Source organism: Parus major, chromosome 1A (genome assembly GCF_001522545.3).
Source record: "Parus major isolate Abel chromosome 1A, Parus_major1.1, whole genome shotgun sequence".
NCBI classification, from domain to species: Eukaryota; Metazoa; Chordata; class Aves; order Passeriformes; family Paridae; genus Parus; species Parus major.
In genome coordinates, this window is record NC_031773.1 from 45,185,320 (window position 1) to 45,212,742 (window position 27,423).

Consider the following 27,423-nt stretch of genomic DNA (forward strand, 5'->3'; position numbering starts at 1 on the left):
TCAGTCAAGGTAGCTAAGCTATCACTTATCATATTCCAAGTTACAGCAGCTCAGTACTTGGCACAAATGCATTGTAACTTTCAGAAAGCATTTAAGGCATGCAGTCAGTTTTTCACTTGATTCCCAAGCATGACTGCCTTCTAAGCTTCATAGCTCAGCTTTCCAGCAATGGCTTTAATTTTCCAACTTGATTCTGCTGCTACAGAAGAGTTTTAAACACTCTTGTATAGCCATAGTAAAAGTCTGAAGTACAAAAACAACACAGTGGGTCAGAGTCTGTTTCCCACTGTACCGGAAAGGAGGCAGGAGAAGTAATGGGGGTTTTCACCCTCCCAAACACACAGTGCAATGCACAGTGCATTGTCTCACATGGATGGGCTGTTAACCTTCTCTTGGCAGCCCCACCAGAGGATTAGCCATTCCATAAGCCCTGCAGCCCTGGAGAAGCCTTTGGCATATGACATCCTCTGTGATCCCTTCTCCATCCTGGAGAATTGTTCAGGGGGCTCTGCACGCCTGCCAAAACACAGTGTGCACTTGCCTGATCTGAACCAACCTTGAACATGAATCCCCAGAGTGAAAACAAGGACAGCAAGAACACAGAGGGCTAAGAAGGTTTCAGCTCATAGCTCTGGAGAGAACTGCTGTGGCAACTGCAGATGCAGCCTTCACTCCTGTCCAGTAAACCCAAAAGGGAATCTTCCTTACTGATATCTCTGCTGCACTGTGCCCAGCCCAGTGCAAGAGTGAGCCCAGGCCAGCAAGCTGGGCATTCAGTAGAAGGCTACTGTGGTTCTGGACTATGGCACTGAATAAAAAGTTTAAATAGATGATTTCCTTCATGAGGACCAGCTCTGTAAGGGCAAGACAAGGGACAAGAGGGAGATGGGGCAGGAAGGGAAAGACAGCACTGACTCTTGCCTCTATCACCACCACCAAAGTCACTCTTGCAGCTCCCAGCAGTGAGCACAGAGGAGAGGTACAGGTAACTGAGAAACAAGTGGGTTAAAAAAAACACAGACAACAAAACCAACAAAATAAATATGCTCTCAATCAGTTCTACAGAGGAACCATGTAGCACTAAATATACCTCCCATACAAAAAAAAGACCCACTGTTTCTTGCAATCTGATAAGGTCCCACACCCTAATCTCTTCATACTTTCAATGCCTTAAAAGAAAAAAAACAAGCCAGAAAAAACAGCCATGTCTGAGTGAACAGTACTCTTCCCAAATAAAAAATTCACTCTGACAGTGAAATGAGATTAAAAGCAGATCTTTTCCAGGAGGCTCAAAAACATCAGGCAAATATTTCACATAGAAACATTGCTTTAGGTTCTGTCACTAAGAGCCAGAGTGAGAGAGTGAGCAAGTGCAAGAAAAACCTGATTCCTTTCTTGACTAATGTCAAGGTCATGCAAAGGTGACAGTGCCACAAAGCTCAGCAGATGCCTGCCCATCAGTTACCAGCAGAGCTGGTAACTGACCCAGAACAGGAATGTCAACAGTGCTTTACATGAACAAAACTGTCCTCACAGGCTGACATGGCCTTGTGTCATATATGAAGACCATTGACTTTGTTCTTGTCACTTGCAACATCCATTTCAATGTGGCTGAAGGCAGGGTTGTCAGTTCCTTCATCTGCCATGGTAAATGGTTTCCAGTTCAACACTTCCACTTTCTCTGGCTAAAAAACAAGAGACAAAAGCTATGCTGTGAAACAGAAGAAACAGTCTTCCTCTCTTTGACCTCTTTTTGGCCAGGAGAGTCAGGCCTGACATACAGGGTGCCTTGCAGGAAAACAGGTTGCTTGCTGACAGAGCACAAACACTCATTGCAGTAGATGGTATTTTTCTAGGGGCATGGAAAGTTTTGTATTGCATAAGGTACCAATTGTGTAAAATGTCCTTGTCACACAAAATATTCTCGTCCTGCAAATTGTCTAAAGTGGTTTTGTGTGTGCAAAGTTCTAAGTGCTGTTTTTATGTGTAGTGATATGTCACCACTAGGTCTTTGGGCTATTGACTCCCAACCCTTCATCCTTGCCCCATCTGTGACAGGAAAAGCAGATTAACATGCGTCATTGCCTTGATGTTGCGTTTCTGTTAAATAGAATGAGATATTGAGCTCTTCATTTGCACAAACTTGCTTAGTTAGCCCCAATTTTTTATCTCACCAACTTTCTGCATCATTTGTGATGCCAACCACTTGTTATTCAGCTCTTAGATACTTGTTTCTGATTCCAGGCATAAAATAAGTATGGCTGTGGACATTAACTTCCATGTGGGTGGTGAATTGTTTTTATTTTTTTTTAAAAGACTTCAGGGATTAAATCCCCAGATAGTGGAAATAGATGTTGACCCATTGGAGAATGACAGTAACTGGATAGTTTATCTCCAGTACTGATATGGGCAAACAGCATTAGTAGCAAATGGTATGGTAAAAGATCCTTTTTTTCACTGGTGTTCTTATCCAGAAGCTGAAATGCATAGGATCATTCTAGAAGAAGTTGTCAGTATTGAGGAAAAACATTTTACAAGCTAGACCATCTTAAAGATATTATTATTGTCTGAACTACTGAACAAAGCTGAGCTTGAATGTTCAGCTGATGATATTGATTGAAACATATTCTGTAGTTTTTTGGTTTTTTTTAAAAAATTCCCTGTATTCTCCCTTCTAATGGATGTTATTACCCAATAATATTTTCCCTTTTTTATTAGGATGAGATCTAGGAAACAGGTGCACTGACTAGAAAGCTTTTCTTTCAAACAGTAGCCAAAGTTACAAAAAAAAATCAGACCTTAGAGAACACATGTTCACAAAGGAAGCTTTGCTGAGTCCAAGGTGTGCCTTCCCAGAGGCCAGTTAGGGAATATTTTAGCAGAAACATGGAGAAACCTATCCTTTTTCTCAGTTGCTTCTCTGTTATTGACTGAAGTTAAGCTGTGGCAAAACTGCTTCCCTGCCTGTGGCAAAACTGCTTCCCTGCCTGTGGCAGCTGCCTTACTCCCACCTGCCTTGTGCTCTGCTACTGCCTTAAAGCAGATAGTCCTATCAGGTGCTATTCATCCTAATTGACAAAAGGTAAGCCAGGAAATTTGTTTGCATTTGTCCCCAAGAGGAAAGATTGATTTAAATCAGAGATGCACGATTACACTTACTTGCTCAGTTTCAGACCGTGAGAAGTTGGACAGGAAATCTTCCTTGGTCAGCAGGAATTTACGATCTGTGTTCTGCTTTAGTCCTCCTACAAAACAGGCAAGTTTCATTCAGCCAGCTTTACACATGCAAACCATGTGTCAGACCCCAGCTATGGGCACCAGGCCAGGCAAGCAGGACACAGTCATGCAGCAAAAGCTGTCAAGCAATCACAGACCTTAGGGATCATTTCTTTACAAAGATCTATATCCTGCTCTTCTCAATATATAAAATGATCCCTCAAAGTCTATTTGAAATGCCTTAGCTATTTCCCAGTTTCCTAGATCCTCCTCAGATTTCCTATTTTGTAAAAAATTGAATCTGGAAATCAGCAGGAAAGAATTAATCACATACAGTGAGGTCTGAGACTACTCTGCCAGTCCAGGAGCTGTAGCACCAAGTGCTACCCTGAACCCTGAGCTCCAGTTCTCAGCTCCTGTCACCAAGACTACTGTCTCCAAACTCACCAGCAATTTATATAGTGAATTATTTAAGGGCATGCCCAAGGTGAGGAGATAAGGGTTAATGGAATATCTGAGCATTTTTAAGGCATGGAAGATTAGCTTTTCTTGGGAGGGAAACAAGAGATGTAGGTGCTGGGAATTAGCTCTGCTTGCCACCTGAGGCTTAAATGAAATCTTGCTCCATGAGAAGCAGGGTGACATTGTGGCTGGGTTAATTCTTTTGTGCTTCTGTTCTTGGGCTGAGTATTTCTCATCTGGATTTAGTGAGTTTTCTGGTTTTCACGCTTTGTTTCATGGCCTATAGGTAACCTGATCCCTACCTGGTAAAAAGCAATGTTTGGGTTCAAGCATCACTATAGCAATGGGTAGAGCATATGCTTGAAAGAAAGTGTGGAGCAAATCTTCTAAAAACTGAGAAGTAAAAGAAAATGAGACAAATGTAACTTGTGCTTATTAGTTTCAAGGCATAGGGAAGTTAATGGAAGTGAGTTTGTCTACTGAGTTTGGAGTTTCACAGTCCTGGAGCTGTTGTGGATCAGTTTAAAAATTTGAAATCTAACAGCCTCAAAGATGAGGGCTGTTATATGAACCTGGCTGGGGATACGGGGTAAAGCTGTGAGAACAGCTGCTTTTTTTGCTGTTTCTGCCATGCATGAGGTGAATGACCTGGATGCAAAAGTGGTGAAACCATGGGCTGGAACTGAACTCCCCACTCTTACCCATGGAAAGCTGCTTTTTCCCTTTCCACAAAAGTACTGGGAAACTGAGAAAGAAGCTAAAATAGCCATGCAGAAGATCTGCAGCTCTTAGGCATGTTCTTGAGGAATGTGGTGAAAAGCATGCACTCTGTGGATGCAGACATCAGCCCCTGAGTGCTCTGAACTCACTCAAAGTAAAACTGCTTTTGTCCTCTAGAAGCATAGGTGTATATCTTTGCTCGGAGTTGTTGCCATGTTCAGGGACCAGTCTTAAACCTCCAGCCCCTGCAGGCATCTAATAAAACAGGAAAGACAGATGTCTTTTTTTCTTTTTCTTCTTTTTTTTTTTTTTTGCCCCTTAGGTTTTAAAATACGCTGTAACTTCTTCCTCCTTAGAGACTTGTAGTAACTTGCTGTGAGCAAAGATCAGGATTGGGATGCAGAAGCACCGAGGGGAGGAAATTCAATTTAGGATAGTAACCTTTACACAGTGTTTACAATAGGTTACTGGCACTCCCTGTGGCTCTCAGGACATCTCTGCTTGAAAGAGATCTGAGATACATTCAATCTCTGAAACTTTCATTCAATACTATGAAACTAGTACCTGTTAGGAGACTGATAATTATTCCCACAACTACTGTGACAAGTGTCCCAAGTGTGCTGAAGTAGAGGTAAGACAAGGAATACCAGTTGTCTGCCAGGGCAGGCCTGAAATAAAGCAAAAAAAGTATTAATCTCTCCTTTTCTCTTCCAAATAACTTGAAAATGTTTGTTTCCAGACAGCGTATAAATACAGAGATACTTCTGAACTGAGCAACCTGGTAATCTTGAGCTACCTCCATACAATCATATGTGCACTGAAAATTTGTTCCAAAATTTGCAGAACAAGTTCCTTTGTATGAGACAAGGCCAGTCAGTACAGTGAGGCAATGCATGAGACAGAGCAGGTAAAACAGGACAGTCCTGTCTCTGCTACGAATCTAGTGCACAACTGAACACTCCGGTTATCCGGATGAAGGGATTAATTTCTTTAGCAAGGGTGATGTTATTTAAAGGAAGAGACACCAAAAAAAACCCGACAAGGAAATCAACCCCATGAAGCTCTAAATAGCCAGAAACAATAGAGCAACTGTCTTTACACCTCATTCTGTTCTCCCTGAGTATGTGCTCTGTTGCAAGAGGTGTTTCCCAGCAGCCAGGAGCAATGCTGGAGGGCTCATCCGAGAGGTGTAGTCTATAAAATTGGATGTTGGGAACCCAGGTGGGTATCAGGGTATCTCTTGATTGTACAGTGCTCTAAGGTGTAAGGATCTGGAAACCCTAGAAATGAGGTTTTTCAGCTTCTTTCTGTTCCTGCTGTTCTCTATATTGTCATTCATGTTAAATTTAATTGTGATCACCCAGAGTAAGACATTTGGCAGTGTCAGATAGGAGGAAATCCCTTATATTGTGCCCATTCTGAATGTACTGAATAGAACTATTCTGCACAGACAAGCTGCTGTAGGTAGAGCTGCTAACTGGCATTTTGCCCTTTAACTGCCAATTACTCGAATTCATGTGACAGATTGTGGAAGTTAATCCAATGACTATAAATGATATCTTTGTTCAAAACTGTGGTCCACAGTAAGGCATGTCCAAGCCTTTGGACTCATTTGAACAGAAGCTTTTCAGATCAGTATGAAGATTCACTTTGACTTCTGTTGTGAGATAACTCAGACAAACCTCAGTCTGATAGGAAAAAAAAATAAAAACAGAGAAAACTGCTGCATCTCAAACAGTGTGGTAGATAAACCAGAGAAGGATACTTATATTACCCAAAATACTCTGCAGATGTATGTGTTTCTTTAGAAAACATACATGCTTTGTTACTGCACTTGATGAACTCATATACCTTTCTGCACCTGGTGTGCTGAAAACTGTTGTTAATGGAATTTCTGTTGATGTTAAATTTCCTGAGGATATATTACAGCCTGCAATCGAGAGATCAAGTGGCTTGGTCCTCTCTGGAAGTGGAGGATAAATCTGGGATCCAATTCCAACCCAAAGTGAAATAACGAAGCCACTGACAAGACCCACAAATGCCCCCTGCAAAACAAAAATTGAAACTTAGATTCCCATGAAAAGCAAAAGATATTTGAAAGAAACAACAACAGACGAGTAAGAAATAGTCAAGATAATCTAAACTGTAGTCTCCATAGCAGAAATTAAATAAACAGCTGGGAAGTGCTGGGGACTTTACTTCATTCCCTTTTGGGGAAATACAATGTTTTCTCCCACCTCCTGAGCATACCTCTTTTTATTTGGCCACTGTCTTTACAGTTGAAGGATAACTTTGGCCTGTATGGTGTATTGGAAAATCCTGCTTTATTTGAGGCCCTCCTTGAACAAATACTGAAGCAATTCTTCAATTTTCTCATGTGATCTCTTTTAGCAAAAAAGTCTCTCCTATGTCAGGGGTAGGTGGGGTTTTGGCTGAGAGCTAGTAATTTATTTTTCTACTTTAGTACATGTATATAATTTGCAATAGTGAAGAGGTAAAGATCAGTGATTAGTAAATCTGGCAAGATAATTTTTTAGGTAATCCTGCCAGACTAAACCATGAACCATATTAACAAATTTGACTAAACCATGAACCATATTAACAAATTTGTCAAATCCTTTTTTTTGATGGAAAAGGTTTTCCCTCTAGAAATGATAATTTTACATATGGAAGCACTCTGAGAATACCCCAATTTGGTCTGCAAGTGCTAAGGCCCCATTTTCCTGACCTGATCCCCATTTGCTCAGACAGGCCAGGATTCTCTGAGCCTACTGGTTGTTCATCTACATCTCAAGATGCATTGTCCCTGCTTCTAAAACTGGTTTTAAGAAATCCATGTCAAAGTTTCATTTTTATTCAGATTATTTTCCCCCGTCTGGATGTGTAAATCTCTTCATGGGATGGAAATTCGAGTTTCTATACAGTTCTCTTTGTCATTTCCTTGGGATGAGGAAGAAAGGGAGCAAGGGGAAATGGACCAAAGACATCTCCCTTGCTGCCCAGCATCAAATTATTCGTGTGAGAGGGGGAAGGAGATGCCCAAAATTATCAACAAATTTTGGATGAACCGGTCTTTAAATTACTACTTACAGTTCCATTTGCAAAGGAGCAGAGGATTCCCAAGGCAAACAGACCTAGAAGGGGCCCACCAACCATGCCAAAAATGCTGAGTGCTGCCTGAGGAAGGAAGAAAGTCTGCTATCAGGTGCTGTGCAAGAAAGGTAAAGCCTCCAAAGTGATGAGAAGATCTTCAGAAAGATATTATGAGACTTTTTTAACTGATGTGTACACAGCTGCCAGGATTTGATATATGGATGCTTAAAACACAGGCTGAGCCATGAGCAGTTTCACATCAGTACCCGACAAAGAATAAAAACTAATTTCATGATGGTATTCAGCAATTATTTTCTTACATAATTTATTCTGGGTCATCCAAGATGGGCATGAAAAAGCTGTCTGACACCTACCTGCAACAAGGCTCCCAGAAGAGATGCCACTGCAGCCATAGCAATGCAGACTCCACCATAAAACAGGCCTGTGTGTGAAAGGCAGAACAATGTATAAATCTGCCAAAGTTTGAAAATCACTAATGGAAAAGTTTCTGTCTAACCCAGCATGGCCCCAACATCTCCCAAATAAATGTGCTAACATGTGGAGTTTTCTAAGAGAGCCCGAAATGGCCAAAAGGTCAGGTTTCTGTTTACATTAAGAAGAGATCAAGCAAACTTGACAAAATCTTCTTTCTTTGTATTACTAAAGATTAGCTAATAAATGTCAGCCATATGGATTAGTCATGGTGGCATTAACCCACTTATTGTTCTTATTTCTCAGCTAATCTCCTGTGTCATTGTCCTTGTTTTGAGGAAATGATTTTCACTTCTTAGTCTAAAGTCTAGGAAGCAAAAGAGTAAATGCTGGCAGATCCCTGGGAGCTGGCACAGTGACAGAGAACATCCCAGGTCACCATGACATAGTGTCTCTTTCCAGGAGCTGTAACACTGGCTTACTTGTTTTTTTTTTCCAACTCTACCCTGATGAGTTTCACTGCTCTAGCAAGAGGTTAATCTCACTATTCATTGTGATCAGGCAACTCATGATACCACAAACAACATTTTTGGCATAAGCATTGTTTGCAATGTTTAAGAAACTCCTCTCAGGTGAAAATATTTAATACTTGTTACCCTCCCACCAGTCTGCCATGCTCCCTGGTATGGACTATGACACCATGTTGAGCCTGAGGTATTTTCATTCTTACTACAAACACTTTCTTGGGCTACACTTGCAGCTGGTCACAGACAGTACAAGTAGCAAACATGGCAAGTGCACTTCACAGATTTAAACCATCTGCTCAGTCTAGTCCTGATTCTCTTTGAGTAAGCAGAGGAGCTAAACAGAATGACAGTCTGAGAGTATGTCACAGGAGATGTGAAATTTCTTGTTCTCTGGACTATTTTTGGGATACAATGCTATTGCTTGCATATCAATTAAAAAAAACTTGTTACAAAAAATCTTCCTTTGCTTCTCATTTTTGACAGATAAAAGGAAAATAGCAGGTGTTAAGTCAGAGGTATTTGGCTTTGTACATTTGTGAGTCGATACCAAACACACATGCATCTTTCCTTATTAAAGACCAAACAAGATGGTTTCATTTTTTCCTTAAACTCACTTGCCCCCAATTTGTGTGAAACCTACACAGCTGATCTTGTCTCCCCCAAATGTTCCACCAACATAGTCCCACTGGTGTGAATTACTTCTCCTGACATACACCATCATAAGCAAGATCTGAATCAAACCTTCACTTCGTAAAGCAAAAGCAGAAAATATATTTTCCATACTCATCCCCATGGAAATCCATGACAGCTTCTTTTCAGAAAGAGATTTGAAGTAGGGCTTAATGAGGTCTTCAACAGTCACAGCAGCCAGAGCATTGATGCTGGAGGACACTGTACTACAGAAAGCAAGATTTATACAATTTTTTATATCTTAAAAACTGAAATAATACATAATACGTAGGTTACTGATACAGAGAAACTGCCACTGTCTAGAACAGTGTCAGAAAACTAATCTAACTGCTGCATAGACCTAAATAAGTAATTATTCCAGAAAATGCAGTTAACAGCTTAGAAAAAATGTTTGAAGTAATTATCCTTGGTAAACTCAAGGCACATACTGATGAAAAGTTGGGCTGGGCCTGGAGAACTATATAGAAATATCTATTAGATATAGCTAGGCTGTAAAAAATACTGGTATACAAGATACCTTTACAAATGATCTACAGTATATATCCCAGATAGGGTAGGAAAAATTCCCACATCACTGTTTACTTTCAATGCACTCTCAGAGGAGGATTCAGATAATCTAATTATGGTCACCTAAAAATTAGGCATCTAGTCCAAACTGAATTACTGTAGGTTTCCTGTGGGATCAGAGAAACCAGCACTCCTAAGGCAAAAACCAGGTGATCTTTTGTCTGTGTGTACCTCTTGCTCTTGCAAGCCACCAGCTTTTATTCAGCAAATATTTTGGCTGTTCCTTCTATTTATGTAGCTACAAGTATTCAGAAAAAATAAATAAATATTCTGGTGTCACATTTGCAAGTTTCTTCCCTTCTATCTGCTTGCTATTGCTCAGAGCCTTCATTGAGGAAGACAATGTTTCTTAAAGATATTCCTTGGAAAAGCTGAACAAAACACTCCCCAGTATGGGATAGAAGGGTATCAATCTGTCTCCTACAGTACAAATATATAGTGATTGTTATTTCATGGGATTCATTCAAGACAATTGGAAGCCCAGAAACCCTAGAAAAGAGGTCTCTAAAGATTAGGGGTAAGGAAAGGCAGATGGCTTTGAAGTTATGTGTGTTTGAAACTGGAAAATTAGATGAGCAATAGGAAATTTCCCCAACTGGAGCTATTTGGTGTAACCAACCATCTACAATACTCAAAAATTCCTATAGCAGATGGGCTCTAAAAGTACAGAGAAGGATTTTTTAGTGTTTTATATGACATGTGGCTAGCTGTTTCCTCATGTTGTTAGTAGGGAACTCCAAACAGCTTTGAGTCCTAGGACCCAAATATTGGAAACCATGGATTTTTAAGCTACATCATCAAAGAGGTCATAGCAATTTTTTCAAAGAATAGAAATCAGCTAGACAAAGAAATAAGTACAAACATTTTATAGTATAAATATAGTATAGTATAAATATAGTATAAATATAGTATAAATATAGTACAAATATTGTACAAATGCAACTTTAGCTCTAACAAAAAAGGGAAAAAGAGGAAGTAGTTTCCAGATTATTAAATTACCTTAATGTCCCACTATAGGCACTAGCCACAAAAAGCCCTGGCACTCCTGGAAAATCACGCATGATATCCAGCACTAGGAATGGCATTAGCTGAAAAATTCAAATTAAGTAGTATTACCATCTTGCCCTAATTTTTCATTTTATCACTGTATTTTTTTTTACAGCCTTCTCACCAGCATTCTACCCAACTGTTCTAATTTTTAATGCCCTATCTTACCTTATTTACTGACTTTTTTTTCAGAGAACAACAATCCTAAAACATCCACTAGAGCTACAGAGAGTCTGTTGAGACCACCTAGCTGAGGTGCCATGCCATCAGGACCTTGGTTTCCAGTGACAATTGTAGAGGAAGCTAGGGCTGGGCAGCAGATAGTCTGTACTGTACATCACTCCCTTGACGGTGCTGGGTGCCACAGATGTTTTTTCTGCTGTTGACTCGACAAAAAGGGGATTATATACAGTCCAATAATTTCAGATATTGGTACCTGAGATCAATTTCCTTACTGGAAACGGTGTGCCATTTTATGGCATTTGCAAGATCTGAGTGCTGGAAAGAGAGGACTTTGAAGATTTTCTTCCTATGAACCTTTTATTTTTTTCACAGTCAAGATAATATTTTTAGTATCTTGCTTTCAGTCTCTATCAAATTAATTTCACTGATAGCTTCAACTGGATTTCCTTCTGGTTTCCACCTTGGCTCTTATTTTATTCTACCCTTAAAGACCAATGGTCCTGCCTCAGGTGCTCCACTGTCTGTGCTCTTCTACTTCTTCAGTAGCTGGAAAGTAGGCTTTCCAGCTACTGTCCATTGGACCATTATCCAGAGCTTGTGATTATCTTAGACTTAAAAATACAAATATTTTTATATAATAAAATAATGAACTTATTTGATTTCTTTGGGCCCTGACTCTGGACAGTGTATGGGCTGCCAGAACTCTTGTTCCTCAGGTAAATCTGCTGCTCAAGGTCTTTTTAGGGAGAGGTTATCATCAGTGGTGAGGTGGTTTCTCTGCAGCACAGTTTGATTGTCCATCTCTCCTCTGAAGGAGGGAAGGATTCACCATCACTAGCAAAGACCTACCCTCTGATAGCATTCCTCCAGGTGTATGCTTTAGGCACAAGTATGTTTTGAATCTGCAAAGGATTTGCCTTCATCAGCCCAGAGGAATTTAGGTTGGATGACACCTCACCAGGACCCACAGTCACTCACAAGGGCACTGCTGCTTTCTTCCCCTCACTTCTCTTCAAAGCAGTTTCATGCAATGCTGGCATTCCTGAACACATTTTGAGTGAAAAACCCACATGTTTGCAGAGATGGGTGGACTGAGCACTCTCTACATTGCAGCTCTCCCTGCTGCCCACCCTACCAAGTGCTGAGGGATTTGCAGCTCCAGGATAGCTGGGGAATGAAGGGACGGAATAGTGCCAAGGACGGTCTGCTGCTTTCTCCAGGTGTTCCCTCACACTGTGGTCTCAGCCCGACACAGGATTCCAGCATGTCACTGTTTTCAACCCCCGGACTCCTGAACTTCTTTTGTCTGGTTATTATGGCTGCAGAGAAAGGATACCCTTCCACCACCTTTCCCCGAAATGTGGGGCCCTACCTGGTCAAGTGCCGACACCTGGTTGGATGTCCATGGGTCACAGTCTTTGTAGATGGAGTAGAGGGACAGCCCACACAGTGTGGCACAGGCCAGGATCGCCCAGAGTCCCACCAGGTTGATGTAGAGGGACCTGCACCAACACACATGGAAATGCCATGTTAGAACTCAACATCCCACAAAGACCCAGCCAGGGCCACGCAAGGAAGCGCCCGCGCCTGCACTGAGGAGACCCCCGGTCAGTCACCATATGACTCCCAGCATTCCACCTGGAGTGAGGTCACATTTCCAAATGTACAAATGACACTTCTGGTTTTGGTGTCACAGTCTGAGCACTTGTCCCCTGACAATGGAGTTGATGGGAGAGAAACAGCAATCCCCACATTTCATCATGTGTACAAGTTGTACATTGCAGGCAGCAGGCCAGAGGATGCTCTCTCCCCCATGCCACACCCTTTGACAAACCCAAGCAGATTTGTAAGGCAGGGTGCCCCAGATCCAACTGTGGGGTTATAGTCAGCACCAGCACTCCATTGCCTCTGGAGCTGTAGGATCATGCTTACACAATGCTGGAGCTGCCCTTGTAAAGCTACAAATCTCCCACTTCCTCCTGAGACAGTCTCTGTGGGAAGCAGCAGTGAGAAACTGGGGCCTGGGACCTGGTCTGGAGCTACCTCCGTCTGCTGCTTCCAGAGAGCAGAGATTCTCAATAAGCCAGGGCTTCCCCTTCATGATCATCCAGAAACTACATCACCTCCCCATGTCCTGATGCAAGCTTCAGCTTCAGCTAATGGTGAGACCAGAAATATGTTTTCATCAGGCTGTAATGCTGCCTATGCCACACATCAGGTGGCTTCTATTGGCAGTGAAAAACACATTGCTTTCCTTGCTCAGTGAGGGCTTTTGTTTTCCATTTAAGTCTCTGGTTTTCTCAAATGTTTCTAAGCTCTTGATATCTCCTGGGTCACAAATCTCTTGGTACCTCCAGGGTCACAAAGTTCTTCTTGCCAATAGTGGTCATTTCAAGCAAACATACCCACTGGGAGCAAGGCCTTGAAAAACAGCGTTCCTTTCCAGCAGTTGCCTCCTGGTTATCTTTGTATCACTGATAGTGATTTAACTTCCTGACAGATCACATACTCTGGGCCTGTGCCAATCTGTAAGATCTCCTCTGGGAGGACATTTGGTTTCTGTGCAAATATATCCATGCTTCCAATCCTTCAGGAGGCCTTTTAGTGCTTTTCTTCCCCAAGCAAGCAAGGGTCTACAGCCTTCATATTTCTGTAGAGGACCAGCAGGATGAATGAAGAAGTAAACCCAACTTTATAAGCCTTGTTAGACATTGAAACTGAGATTTTCAGAAAGGCATAATGTAGATTAACTAACTGAACTATCAGTTTTATACAATAGAAAAGTTGTTGGAAAGCACAATGCAAACTCTTAGAAAAGACCTATACAAATAAAAGCTGATTTATGAATAGTAGGAGAAACTCTGCACTTTTGCCTTGTATTTGCAATTAGGGGTGGTCTAAACACAGAACCAACAGGACTTTAAATTTCTCTCTAAACTAATTCAGTAAAAATGAAGCAGTCCTCTTCTCATAGATGCTTACATATTGATTGGATGTCTTGAATCCACTTAGCTGAAGCCGTTACTGCACTGGCATAATCTATGTTGATATACAGCACCCAGAAACTGATTTAGCACAAAATCTAACCAATGAGTAAAATCAATCCAACTCTTCTGAACAGATGTAATAGAAGAATTAGCCTAGAGACTGTAGTGAAGATTAGAATGTCAAGAGGAACACATAGAAGCAAAATTTGTTTGTCTTGTTCTCAAGCAATTCTTGTTTTTAAACTGAGTCAGTGTTTGACAGAGAGCTGTTTTTTTTTCCTTCTCATTTACATCCCAGCTCATGGAACACCCTCTGACTAAGCACTGGAGAACAATAATTGTAGCATTGTTGGAGGAAGGTGTTTCCATTAATTCTGCATGAGTAACATGGGGTGGAGTTTGGGTGAAGTAGGCATTTTGACTGCAGAAAGCTTATTTTCAATTGTTTGTTTCAGTCTGGCTCTAAGAATTTAGCACTGAAATATGCCAGCCGATGATCTTGGAAGGAAAGTAGCAAAAATGTGTTAGTAGCCCATATTTTTCTGACAGTGTAGCTCTCCTGATCTGAGTGCCTCTTATCATTCAGATATAAGCATTATGTTCAATTTGCCTAATGAACATGCAAAGATGACAGAATGTGCTCCTACCTATCGGTGTTTCTTGAATGGGGTGAAATCCTTTCCCAAAGCCTGAGAAAATTCCTGTTCTTGTGCCACTGTTAAAAGTCTTCCCAAAACCTGCAAATTTGGATCTGTGAAGGAATTATTTTCTGAGCTCTGATGTGATACTGTGCTGTCTCTTAAAAAGCCTTATAGTAAATGGCATGGGGGTAAGAAAAACCTATTACTTGGACCTGATGACATTTTGCACCTCTGTGCACAGATTAAATGACAATAAGAGGTACAGGCCAACAACATGACCTGCCAAATGTGTTTAATTACATTTGAAAATGAACTAGATAGTTACCACAGAATAGCAGTGTTTATAGTTGTGGCAAGCTGCAGCAATTATGCAAAATGATTTCTTCATGCAGAGCAAATATCTTGCACAAGTGAGGCACAAGTAAGATGCCACAGAGTTCAACCACGCATACCAGCAGGACAGGGTTCTACTGATTAAGGCTCCACAACCATCAACATGTGAGCCTAAATTCCATCCAACTGCCTACAGAACCTCAGAAAACCTACCCTGAGGCTGCCCTGGTGTCAGATTCCCTTTGGTCACACTCTGCTTCTGAGATATTCTGGAGCTGTCTCTGCTCTCAGAGAGGGTAGGGAGGGTGCAAGAGAGGGGCACAGCCCCAAGCAGAGCAGGTGATGGGAAGAACAGCCTGACTGGCACACAAATCTGGCACAATGTATGTGTCTGTTCTCCCATACACAATCATTCCAGGGAGATGTGGGATGTGTCTCTGTAGTGCTGAGAACCTAGAACCAGCCACGTGCCAGAGACTGCAGAGAAGCGAGCTGGTGTGCTGGGGATGTGGCAGGGAACGCTGAAGATAACGAGCATCAGCTCATTCCGGTCTGTGGCACAAATGGCTGAAAAGCAGATTTTCTTTACTGATATAAGCAAAATATTCCAGTTGTAAATGGTGCATGATCTTGTGGCATTTTGCTAGCTTTATGAAGTGAAAGACTTAATAAAGCTTCTCTGTAGGTCACTGTACCATAGGATGACAGAATGTATAGGGACTATGGTTATGATGTGTGCTTCTATATTTCTTCTATAAATGAACTTCATGAGATCACTAGTAATTCGTAAATCCTGAGCTGTGAATTAATGGAATGATACTAAAGATAAAGATAAGAGAATAGAGCTAGTAAATATACTCCATTCTAGAGTAAAGGCTCATCAGAAATGTTTACATTCAAGGAAAACATAACCCTCTGCCAGTTTCCAGAGTTAATTCCTTAAAAAATATGTTGATGATCATTATGAACACAAAATACACAATTACTCGGTAATTTTATCACTGAATAAGTAATTTCTGGATTTTCTCACTCCTATATTCATTGTTATGGAAAAAAGTTTTTAGTCTTTACTGAGACTAAAATCACCAAACAATGATTTAGGTTTAATAGAGCGGCAATTCAAGATACTGTCTTGATATGACTTCAGTCTATAATAAGTACTATAGTATATACTATAGTATATACTATATATATAGTCTATACTAAGTACTATAATATTTGATCTTTAGGTTGCACATAAACTTAATGCAGCTATTTCCATACGAGAATACTGGGACAGTGAAACATTCAGGCACAAAGTTCAATGTAACAGCAATCACATGTAATTCCTATACCAGTACTTATTGTGACAAATTTCTTCAACCTGGTCCACAAAACAGGAGCCAAAAGTTGTTAGCCTTTATAAATATAATTTATACAAAAAAAAATACCCCCACATTCCTTCTAAATAAGTCACTCTTATAAAGAACTTATATAAAGATAATAAAGAATAATAATAAATAATAATAAAGAATTAGCCACTGCTACACTCAGACAGTTATTCCAAACAGTAACTTACAATTTTGCGTGGAATCTGCTTTTGCATGCAATGTATCTCTGGACTTGAGACTGGTTAACCCCATATATACCACTCCACGTGAAAGTCCCACCTATAACAATCGTCCAGAAGGTGTGCCTTTGCAAAGGATTGGGATCAAAGCTACAATGAGAGGAAAAAGAGAAAACAAATTCAGAACATGAAAGTATTCTTAATATGTAAAGACCTTAATGCTTAGAGGAAATAATTTCTCCATGCTTGCTCTAATACAAAGGTTCTTAACTCAGACAGATTTTGAACATTAAGTTATTCTAACTTTATGTGAAGCCACAGAAAGCAAATTTTAAAACTCAGAGCTGATATCCTGAGCCAATGAAGCACTCTAAACTGTCCAAAGGTGAAGCTGGAGGGCTTTATTTGCCTATAAACTACAGTCTTATGTAAGGCTGTATGATAGCTGTGATGGTTGTGATGAAATGATGCTGCAGTAAAAAGTGTAATGTGCCTGCTTATCTAGAGGGACATCAGTCTAACACCAGTATAAAGGTGTGTTTACAATCCTAGCCTTTGTGGACAGAGACTCTATAAAACATTTTGCTGGTTTAGCTTTAAGTAAATAGCAGATTTTAGGTGGCCATGAACAATTATTATTTTTAAATCAAAGTTTAATATAGCAATAAATTATATTTATCTTGGTGAACATTGTAGTATTATTTCACCTATTACATCCTTTATTCCTTTTCTTTTTCCATCTGTGAACTCTGTGATTGGGAGAAGAATCAATGCAGTACAACCACTGCAAATGACCCAAACAGATTGAAATAAATTATTATTCATAAGAAGAAAAAAAAAAAATACACACAGATTAATTACTTACTGTAGAATTTGGTGAAGAATTTTGCAGAACAACCTATTTAATATTGTGAACTGATAGACAAAGGACAAATCACAATACTTGTCATACTAAACTTTCACTAATAGCACTGGGTGAAGGTTCTCAGAAGAATCTTGTATTCATCAAAGGTTAAATAACTTTTTTACTTGAAATGGTCTTTGATTCAACATTGTCAGAGTGAATATTCTTGAACTTGTAAAGTGATATTTTTAGCTTATGACTACTTACAATAATGGAGGGTAAAATACTATTAAAACTACTTTTTTTGTTTCAAGGAAAAGAAAAACATTTCCCTTTTTCAGATTAGGCAAAAATTATTATTTTCCCATTTCTTTTGGTCCAGTCGCTGAAATGCCAAATCAGCTGTTTGCAAAGTGTAATTATAATACAAATGTGCTGTCTTATTCACCATTCTCTTTCAGTGGAATCCCAAATTTATCCTTAAAACACCTACTTGACAAAGTAAAAAGGTTTTTCTCTTTTCAAGATTTTGCATGGTGTAAAACCTAAAAAATATCCCTCAAACTAGGTAAGCTTGTTTAAAAATATACAGAAACTGGGTCACAACTTCAGCCTTCCTCCTCCCTCAGTAGCAGTTTAATTTCACAGTTAGTCACATGAGCTCTATTTGTAGGATTAGAGAGGCACATCCTCTGCAAGTACAAACTCACTCCCAGAAGTTTAATCTTCCTCCATGGTAGGAATCATTTACAATACGTCCAATTCCCTCCTGAACCACCACAGCTCGTATGATCACAGATGAAAATCCAGCAACCATGATTCCAACCTGAAAAACGTCTGTCCACACCACTGCCTTCAGACCACCCTGCAAGAGGAACAGCACGTATCAGGTACAACAAGGCATCAACACTCCTGCTTTGTGCTCACATTCAACCAACAGAAACAATGCCATCTGTATAATGTGTAATAGATTCATTTCATCTTCATCTTTAATGGAACTAATTCTGTACTAATGTCTTTTGGAATTGTATTATGGAAGCTATTTAGGACATCCTGGCCCTTTTATGAAGTGCATGGGAATTTACTTTGGCCATACTCATAGTTTAATCCGGTATTTCCTTCACCACATACCCTGATTCAGAAGTTTGTATCAAAAGATAAATTTTCAGACACTGCTCATCTTACTTATATACAGTACCACTAACTCCAGAAGGTATACCATTCATCTGAATAAAAATAAACATTATTCAATCCACCATATGCAAACAAATTTGCCACTGAGGTTCTGTTTCATCATTTCTAGACACTTGGTCAATTAACACTAAATTAAAGACCAATCTGTTCATGTTCAATTTATTTTCAGTGGCTCTCTTCAACAACACACAAGACTGTCACAGCTGCATTGAGGTTTGACAAATTGCACAGCAAAACCCTACTAGATCTGAAGAAAAATCACAGAAGGATTTTTTGAAAGGGAAATCTATCTTTTTTTGCTATTCTTTCAGCAACAACAGAAGTTTGAGTAGTAACAAACAAGTAAGTATCATAACAAAAAAGATTTCATACAGGCTGCCTATGCATTCAGACAGGTCCCTGGATGAATAAGACCCTGTGGCTACACCTGTAAAATTTAATTCCATGGAGTAACCTGATTATTAGGCTACTTTTTAATAAATTTTATATTTGATGAGAGTGGTGAAAGGAACAGATTTTTCTCAATTGAAGGGCTCATGTACCAGTGTGCAGTAGAATGTGCAGACCACGCCAGTCGCCACCACTGCACCCCACAAGTCGAAGCCAGTGACTGAAAGAGAGGGAAATAGCACCAGTGTGAACGAGGCATTGGGGATAAAACACTTTAGATTGGTCAATTACTGGAAAAAGCTAGAAATAAATTAAATGCAAAAGTAGGAGGTATAAATGGCAATGAAGAGATTAGTGTGTCTAAACCATGGGATTCACCCTAACCAGCTCTAAAACTGAAACAGTTGTTACAGATTTGGAAACTACTGAAAGGCTGAGATTTATTTCAGGATGTAGGAAGCTATTTGCCTGTAATGTGAAAGCTGCCAAACAACATGTCCAATATGTCCCAACTCAGGAAGGTTTTAAAATACTTGTCCTTCCTTGAAACACCTGTGTAGCTGCTACCAAGCCCTTAGACAGGGATTTAAACAAGTAAACAGTATGGGGGTTCCCCATAGAGGAAAGGTTGTTCAAGCATTGTCTGGAAGAAGAATAAAAGCCTTTCTTTTATTCTTCCTTCTCTTAAGGTTCATATGTTTCTGCTATACAGCACTGAGCTGTGGTTGACATACTGGCTGTCACTGCCCTAGCTTGGCATGCTCACCTGCTGCCAGGCAGGGCATCAGGGGGCTCCCTGACAGATCCAGATTCTCAGGCTAATGAGAAACACTGAAACAAAACTAGTGAAAAATATAAGTTATTCTAGTTAGGACCCAGCTAAGTCATAGCTTGGTTTAGCATCTATTTGCCAGGCAAATACAAATATCAAAGACCCAAAACCCGTAGGACTTATACTCTGGAGGAAATCAGTACACAGAGTGTTGGGGTTTTTCTTCCTTCTTGTTCAATGAACAGGGAAAAGAAAAACATTCAATAAAAAGAAAAACTATGACTTGATTCTAGCCAAAATGATTAATTTTTTTATTTGCATTTTGTTATTCCCTTTTCTTGCCAAATGAACAAATTAATGGTGTCAGATTAAACGTTTGAGTTGGCTCCATAGAAAAGCTTTTGCCCTTTTAGAAATGAATGTGGCTCATTTTCAAATCAAAGAGTCATTGTGAAGTAGAAAATGGACATATTTAACTTAGTAAATATCACAATAAATATCTTAAGTTAACAACCTCTTTGCTGTTGACTTGGTTTTCCTGGGAAAACAACAGACCATATTAAACAGTTCCAGGCAGCCCAAAATAATATTTACAGAACTTTTGCCTTGCTCTCATCTTGAAGATTAGCACTTAACCAGAGGAATTAAATTTGTCTTTAGTGCCTGCATTGCCTTCAAAATTTACTTAAGTCTTCTCAACTTTTCTGAATAAGCCATTATCTACAGGCATTGCATCAGAGGTAAAGTAAATGAGAGCCAGTTTTCCCATAAATCTCTTCAGTAATTCCTTACAGGTAGGGATTAAGGGACTAGGATTACAGAATTCCCATTAAAAGACTTCACAGTCAAGCCTTGAGCTATATTTTCAGGTGTTGCATTACCAAAAAAACCCCACCATACCAATACTATATACAGAAGAAATTTTATCAGTAGAGGAACAGTGGCAGAATATTCATCTTACCTTGATTTAGTGCTAAAGCTGGAGCATAAATGACAATACCAGTGTATAAAGTCTAGAGCGGGGAAAAAAAAATAAAAAAAAAATATCAAAACAAATTTGAATTCCTGGAAAGGCGATGACTTTCTGAGATTATTTCTTTTCAAGCATCTATGTAGTCTATATTTCCTAAATGCATAACTGTTGACAAATAATTCCAGTTAGAACACGAATATCTGAGGCTATTAAACTCTGCAGTCTCACAGCCTAGTGTTCTTAAAACAAATACCAGGGACTCTTAAATATAAAATCCATCTTCATCTTCTCCTGGCTTTTATAATTAACTTATTCTATTCCTTTAAAACTGCAAGGGAAACAAGAATAAAAGGAAGTTAATGAGGTTTACACATGGCTTGTCAAGGAATCTATTACTATCATTTTCTCAATCTTGAGATCAATATGCCTTTCAGTATACAGCTATAATTTGTGTGAGTAAGAACACAAAATATGACATTAATTAGTCATTACAGATAGAGTTTCAAGGAATTATAACCTTCAGCTTTCAAAATGAAGCCATATGTGACTGTATTTTCAACCACAGTAAAGGTACAAACAAATCAAGGAGCTACACCATCTACCTTTGTGGGCACAATGGGATCCCCACAGTGACATCCTTAATTTCTTTGTATATGGTTTTAAATCCTGTTTGCTTTTTTAGCACTGTTATTATTGCTAAAAGTTCAGGACATGTGACATGGCTCAGGAGAATACAGTTTCCAACGTGCTGATGGCTTCTGTGAAGGTCAGTGGTCTTGATTCAAAGCATCTGGATGACCAATATGTTGTGAAGTGACGTGCATCAGCTTTCCATGGCTGAACTCTTCTGACTTTCTGATTTACAGGGATGTGATTTGGGTATGGAAAAACAGCAGAGTCATGTGTCATCCAAGATTCAGCCAGCTTCTGCCCTTCCTGCAAGTGTCCACACCAGGCACAGGTGGCAAACCAGAGCAGCTAACCACTGAATTACTTGCCATGGCTTTTGAGCAAATGAAAACCAGTCCCCGAGGTGGAGCTCTACCACATGGCCAGTGGCTATGCTGGGAACAGAGCCAAGAGGTAACAGGAGTGAGCAGTTCTCTTGCTGTATGAGGAAATTCATATGGAGAAGCTGCTTCACCCAGCCTAACCTAATTGCCCTTGCCCTCTGCTGCACACCTGCTACAAGCACATGCCAGAAGGGATAGAGGAGCCATTGGGGAAATAGTTATTCCTATCTGTGTGCTTCTCCCTGCCACTGTGTGCGTGTGTTTGTTTCTCTCAGTGCCATGAGTCCTCTCTTGATTTTGAGATATATCTTGTATGACATGAAAGCTGCCAGTTCTGACTAGTCCCTGGTGAATGTCTCCTCACATCACCTCCCAGCCAGCTCCTGACACCTGTCCAGCCCAGCCAATGTTTAACTTGCTGTCCATACAATGACTGTCAGCATGTGCTGCTGAAACATAAAATCATAGATTGGTTTGTGTGGGAATGGTCCTTTAAAGAACATCTAGTCCAATGCTCCTGTCATGGACAGGCACACCTTCTACTAGATCAAATTGCTCAGAGCCCCATCCAGCCTGACTTTGAACACTTCCAGGGATGGGACACTGCACTTTTTCTCCAGGGTACCTGGTCCAGCATCCTACTATCCTTGCTACAAATAATTTATTTGCAACTTCTTTATATCCACTCCTAATCTATCTTCTTTCAGTTTAAAACTATTATCCCTTGTCCTTTCACTACAGGCCTTGGTAAAAAGTCTCTCTCTACCTTTCTTATAAGCCTTTTTGAAAGGCTGCAATAAGGTCTCCCCACAGCCTCCTTTTCTCCAAGTTTAATAATTAATCCCAACTTTCTCAGCCTTTCTTCACAGGAGAGGTGTTCTACCCCCAAGACCATTTTTGTGGTCCTCCTCTGGACCCTCTCCAAGAGGTCCATGTCTTTCTTGTGCTGGGGACCCCATAGCTAGATGCAGTACTTCAGGTGGGTCGCACAAGAGTGGAGTAGACAGGGAGAATCGCCTCCCCTAACCTACTGGCCACACTTCTTTTGGTGAAGGATAGAATTGGCTTTCTGGGTTGTGGCCAGACTTTTTGGCTTGTGTCAAATTTTTCATCCACCACTATCTCCAAGTTCCACTCTGCAAGGCTGCTCCAAATCAGTTCATCCTTCAGTCTTACTGATATTCGTGATTGCCCCTATCCATGAGCAGGACCTTGCACGTGTGTTTGTTGAACTTTATGGGGCCACTCCTCAAGTCTGTCAAAGTCCCTCTGGATGGTGTCCTTTCCCTTTAGCAAATCAGCTGCACCGCTGAGCATGGTGTCATCCACAAACTTCCTAAGGGTGAACTCATTCTCATTAGCTATGTCATTAATGAAGGTATTAATGACATACTATTAAATAGTATTGGTTCCAGTACATACAGCACTCATTACTGATTTCTATTGGAATATTTAGCTGGTGACTGCAGTGTTTTGGATACAATCATCAAGTTAATTCTTTCTCCTTCTAATAGACCATCAGTCAAACTCGTACCTCTTCAAGCCTGTTAATTCAAGGGTTTCAGCATGAGAACTTCTGGCTTTCTCATACACACCAAGTAAATGTCAGAAGTTTGAACCGTCAGAAATTAAAATTTGTCACAATTATGATCACATTTTTGTGTCAATTTAAACAGAACTGGAACAATCTTTCCACTTCTTCAGTAGGATTTTTTTGGTTGCATTATTATATATCCTTTACTTTCTTTTAAGTATTAATATTCACATAAGAGTTAAAATTGCACCATTGAAATCCTGGGAGGTTTCTTTCCTCACTAGTATTTAATTTATTCAGGTTAAATTTTAAGTGTTTGGTAGAGAAAGACACATACAGATCTTTGGTTAACTTTCTTGAGCACATATTTAAGTTGTATAGAATTATTTTTATCATCTTTGCAGGCAAAGATTATGCTTAGCTCTTCCAACTTATGCAACTGTGATGTCTTCGTATGTGCTGATGAAACAATGTCAGGTTTCACACATGCCAGCACTCTACTTTTTCCATGAGCTTGTGCATCTGTAAAAACCTGTAAAAGCTAAGCAGCACTGCTCTAATAAGTAATGAGCACTGCATTGGGAACCATCTTACTGCTCTGAGCATGACTGCCCTGTAAATTTTGGTGTGCCTTAAGAAATACAAAAATGGACAAAGAACAAGCATGTAGCTTAGAAAATTTTCTGATTGTATAGTCATTCTTACTTTGAATTACCCCAAAAATCCACTTCAAAATTGTGAAAAGAACACATTTTTGTTCTGGTACATTTGGCATATGGTCACTGACATTTAAAAGCTGTTTTCCCTTACTGACTCTTTGGAAGGGCCAAATACAGCAAACTACCAACAATAATTTCAGAGATTGCTTTAGCTTAACATTCCCTAGGGCAGGAATTTTCTACTTCATCGTTTGAAGACACCTAAGGTTTTTCCAGTGGTGGTGGTGCAAGCCCTCGTGCAGTGAGTAAATGACAGCTCCTGACAACCTGTTTTGTCACCTCTCATTGACCTTTGATAATTAGTCAGACTCTGAGAATCCTCACACCAGAGGATGAAAACTGCCACTGTAGATAATTGGCAAATGTTTACATTTTGAACTCATTGCAGGTTTCTCCAGTAGGCAAGCAAATGACTCCTCTTCATGCTGCTATCCTGTAGTGAAGGGCTGCTCATCTCTTGGCACGGTGCTGGTGTCAAGTGACTGCTCTGGGTATTCACTAGTGCCCACAGAGACCCAAGAGGCAGATAGCCCAGCACCTGCTCCCCACTTCATTGCTGTGGAGCAAAAACAACTTTGCTTCTCCTGCTCCCAGCCACCCAGGCATTGTGGTAACCTCATCAGCTGCTCAGAGAAAAGAGCCAGTTACACCCAACCAAATAATTCTGGTGGCCCCAAGGACCACAGAACAGCTTTGAAGTTTACTTGCCGTTTGTATTATGAAAAGGACGGTCCCACAGAAGCGTAGATATTTATTAAATCGAAGTTCTAAATACTGAAAAAAAAAGAAGAAAAAATAAATGCTTATATTGAATTTTGCACTAGTGCTAGGATTAGTAGTACTAATTAGTAGTACTGTTTAGTAGTACTAAACAGTACTGCTAGGATTAGACGAGATGAGCAATACAGAAAGAGCAGAGAGTAGTTTTTACATTTTCATGAATGGCCAAAACTCCTAGACTCCCCTTCTTTGGTATCTCTTTCAACTTGGTTCGATACTTCTTTACAGACCTCACCACTGCATAATAACACACAAACAAGTGAAGTAGAAGCTAGTCACTATACAAGGGAATCCACAGAAAAGACCAGACATTATCACAGAATCACTAAATATGCTGAGATGAAAGGGATAAAGATATAAAAGAACCATCAAGTCCAACTCTTGACTGCACAGGGTAACCTAAAAGCTGACAATGACATAGCAGCCAAAAAATAGAACCCGCTAGTTTTGTGAATGCACAGAGAAAAAGAAAACATTGTGACTATTCCTACATCTTAGTCAGTTTGGAAACTCTGGTATTATACGTGTCCATCTGAACTGCTGCAAGAGAGGGCAAAAGATTTTCAGTGGTCAGCAGCTTCTCCCCATGTTAATCTCACCTTCTGCACTGCCCAAGGCAGCCTGCTATATTCTACTGGTAAGCCAAAATTTAGCCTTTTGTGAAACAGGAACTCTCACTTTCTATCAAGCCTGGAACAGCACAACCTCTAAATGAGTCTGTCATGCTGTAGAGCAGATTTCTTACCGCTATCTGTCCTAAAAACCCTCTTGGTGTGTGGTTGTACAAAAGAAAATTCATTTGTCTGATGAATCTGTTCAATCAACACAGATAAACACTGAAGTACCTCAAAGGGCTCACTCACGAGCTGAGCATTTAAAATGTGATCTGTGAGCATGTCCACACAGGGAAGCAGTCTTGAACCCCTGGACAGACACAAAAGGTTGTTAAAAACCTGAACTCTGTCCACAAATAGAATATGTATCTTTTATAGGTGCATTACTGATTCAAGTAATAATAATGATAAGATAACCAGTGAGTTTCCCGTCATGATCATAAGCCTGTATTTAAAAGAGCCCTATTTAAGTGTCATCATGACAGTCCAAAGATTAGTAGATTAAAATATACTGGAAGACACCAGAGAGTTCTGTTGTTGAATTCTTATCTAAATCTACCAACACAAATCTTGTTTGCAGCCTCCAGTGCTGCAATGTCTCTGTTCAGTGTAATAAAATGCTAAAGACCAAAGTAGCCAGTGAAGGACTTTCACCTGCACTGATGCTCCTTTCCCAAAGTCCTCTGCAAAAAGAGCAGTTTGCTTCCAAATCTGCAGCTAGGAACTATCTCCATGCAGGAAGATAAACAGGTTACATAGACATTCTGAATCAGAAGAAAGCACTGACCAGGCGCTTCCCACCCCAAAACTCTCAGACTCGACCTGTGATTATCCCACTACCCCAGCTGTCTCTGTGCTGATTGCTATAGCTTTAATTTGCATGCTGGGCGGAAGACCAGCTCAGCCTTATTTTGGTGGAAGAAAGAGCATTTTCTGACTTCCCTGTATAATCGTAATAGAGAAGACACTCAGTAAACAACTTCAGGTGACAAGGGGTCTCCTGAAAATCTCTAGGAACAGCACAAATACATACTCTGACAAAGGAGGACTTTTGCAGTTGCACCTAAGCTTAGAAACCAAACTCTGGTTCCTATAGTAGATGCTTTTGTGCTCTAGTTTTGGTATATTAATTACGGATGATTAACGACATGTCACCATCCAAGCTGCACTAGGATTAATCCACCTACTGAACTGAGTATCTGGCATGAGGAAACAGATCTGGTATGACACACAGCTCCCGAGCTAAGGCAGCTGGGTTGAGCATCACCTGTCTGCAGAGACAGTGTGGGCAGACTTGAGGACAGAGAGGGTTGTAGCCTGCTCTCAGGAGAGAAGTGATATAGGACAGCCAAGAGTGCAGGGAATTTGAAGGAAGAGAAGATGGAGGGCAGACATGTAGAAAGTGGGCATGAGAAGCCTCCCAGCTCCTTACAGCTGGGGAGAGATTCTTTCCACTCCACCTTACCTCATAGGTGCTGGTAATTCCCAGCCTGTAGAAGACGGGCAGGAAGATCTCAGCACTGCACAGCACCACCAGGGCGTAGGTGATGGCAAAGATGCAGAAGACGGCACCGTAGCGATAGATCTCAGCAGGGGTGCCCAGCACCGTGACGGCTGACATGAAGCTGGCAGTGAGGGAGAGGGCAACCGGGAGGGCACTCATGCTCCGGCCTGCCATGAGGAAGTCCTTCGATGTCTTCTGTCCCCCTCCCACGAAGGCATAGTAGACACCAATGATGGCTGAGATGAGCAGCATGGCCGCAAAGACCACATAGTCCCACACGGTGAAGCGCCCCATTCTACCGGAGGAACTCACCCTTGGAACCCTGAACCTTCTCCAAAATCAGAGGGACAGCTGCAGGGCTGGTATAAGCAGGAGGAAGCAGATGGGAACGGCTCCCCGGGGAGGTGCCCCCCAGCGGGGCTGGGGCAGGTGCGGTGACACCAGCGGGACAGAAGCAAAAAGGTGTGATGAGGTGTCCGCGGATGGGCCAGGTGCGGAGCGCTGAAATGCAGTGTCCCCCGCCGGGACAGGTGCGGTGTCCCCCGCCGGGACAGACACGGTGTCCCCTGCCGGGACAGACACGGTGTCCCCTGCCGGGACAGACGCGGTGTCCCCCGCCGGGACAGACGCGGTGTCCCC

The 27,423-nt window shown here is 40.8% G+C and overlaps 1 protein-coding gene across 1 annotated transcript; it reads right to left on the bottom strand.

Annotated features, from left to right (window-relative positions):
- Positions 1–788: 788 nt before the first annotated feature.
- On the bottom strand, positions 789–27,417 carry SLC5A8 (solute carrier family 5 member 8). The gene is made up of 15 exons (XM_015627782.1): positions 26,746–27,417; positions 24,595–24,660; positions 20,609–20,660; positions 19,028–19,095; positions 18,002–18,156; positions 16,457–16,597; positions 12,310–12,439; positions 10,707–10,795; positions 9,234–9,346; positions 7,866–7,933; positions 7,489–7,575; positions 6,250–6,443; positions 4,963–5,066; positions 3,160–3,245; positions 789–1,685 (listed from the first exon to the last, which is right to left on the bottom strand). Exons 1-15 carry the CDS (start codon positions 27,076–27,078, stop codon positions 1,554–1,556), a joined length of 1,818 nt encoding a protein of 605 aa, XP_015483268.1. The 5' UTR covers positions 27,079–27,417; the 3' UTR covers positions 789–1,553.
- Positions 27,418–27,423: the final 6 nt, after the last annotated feature.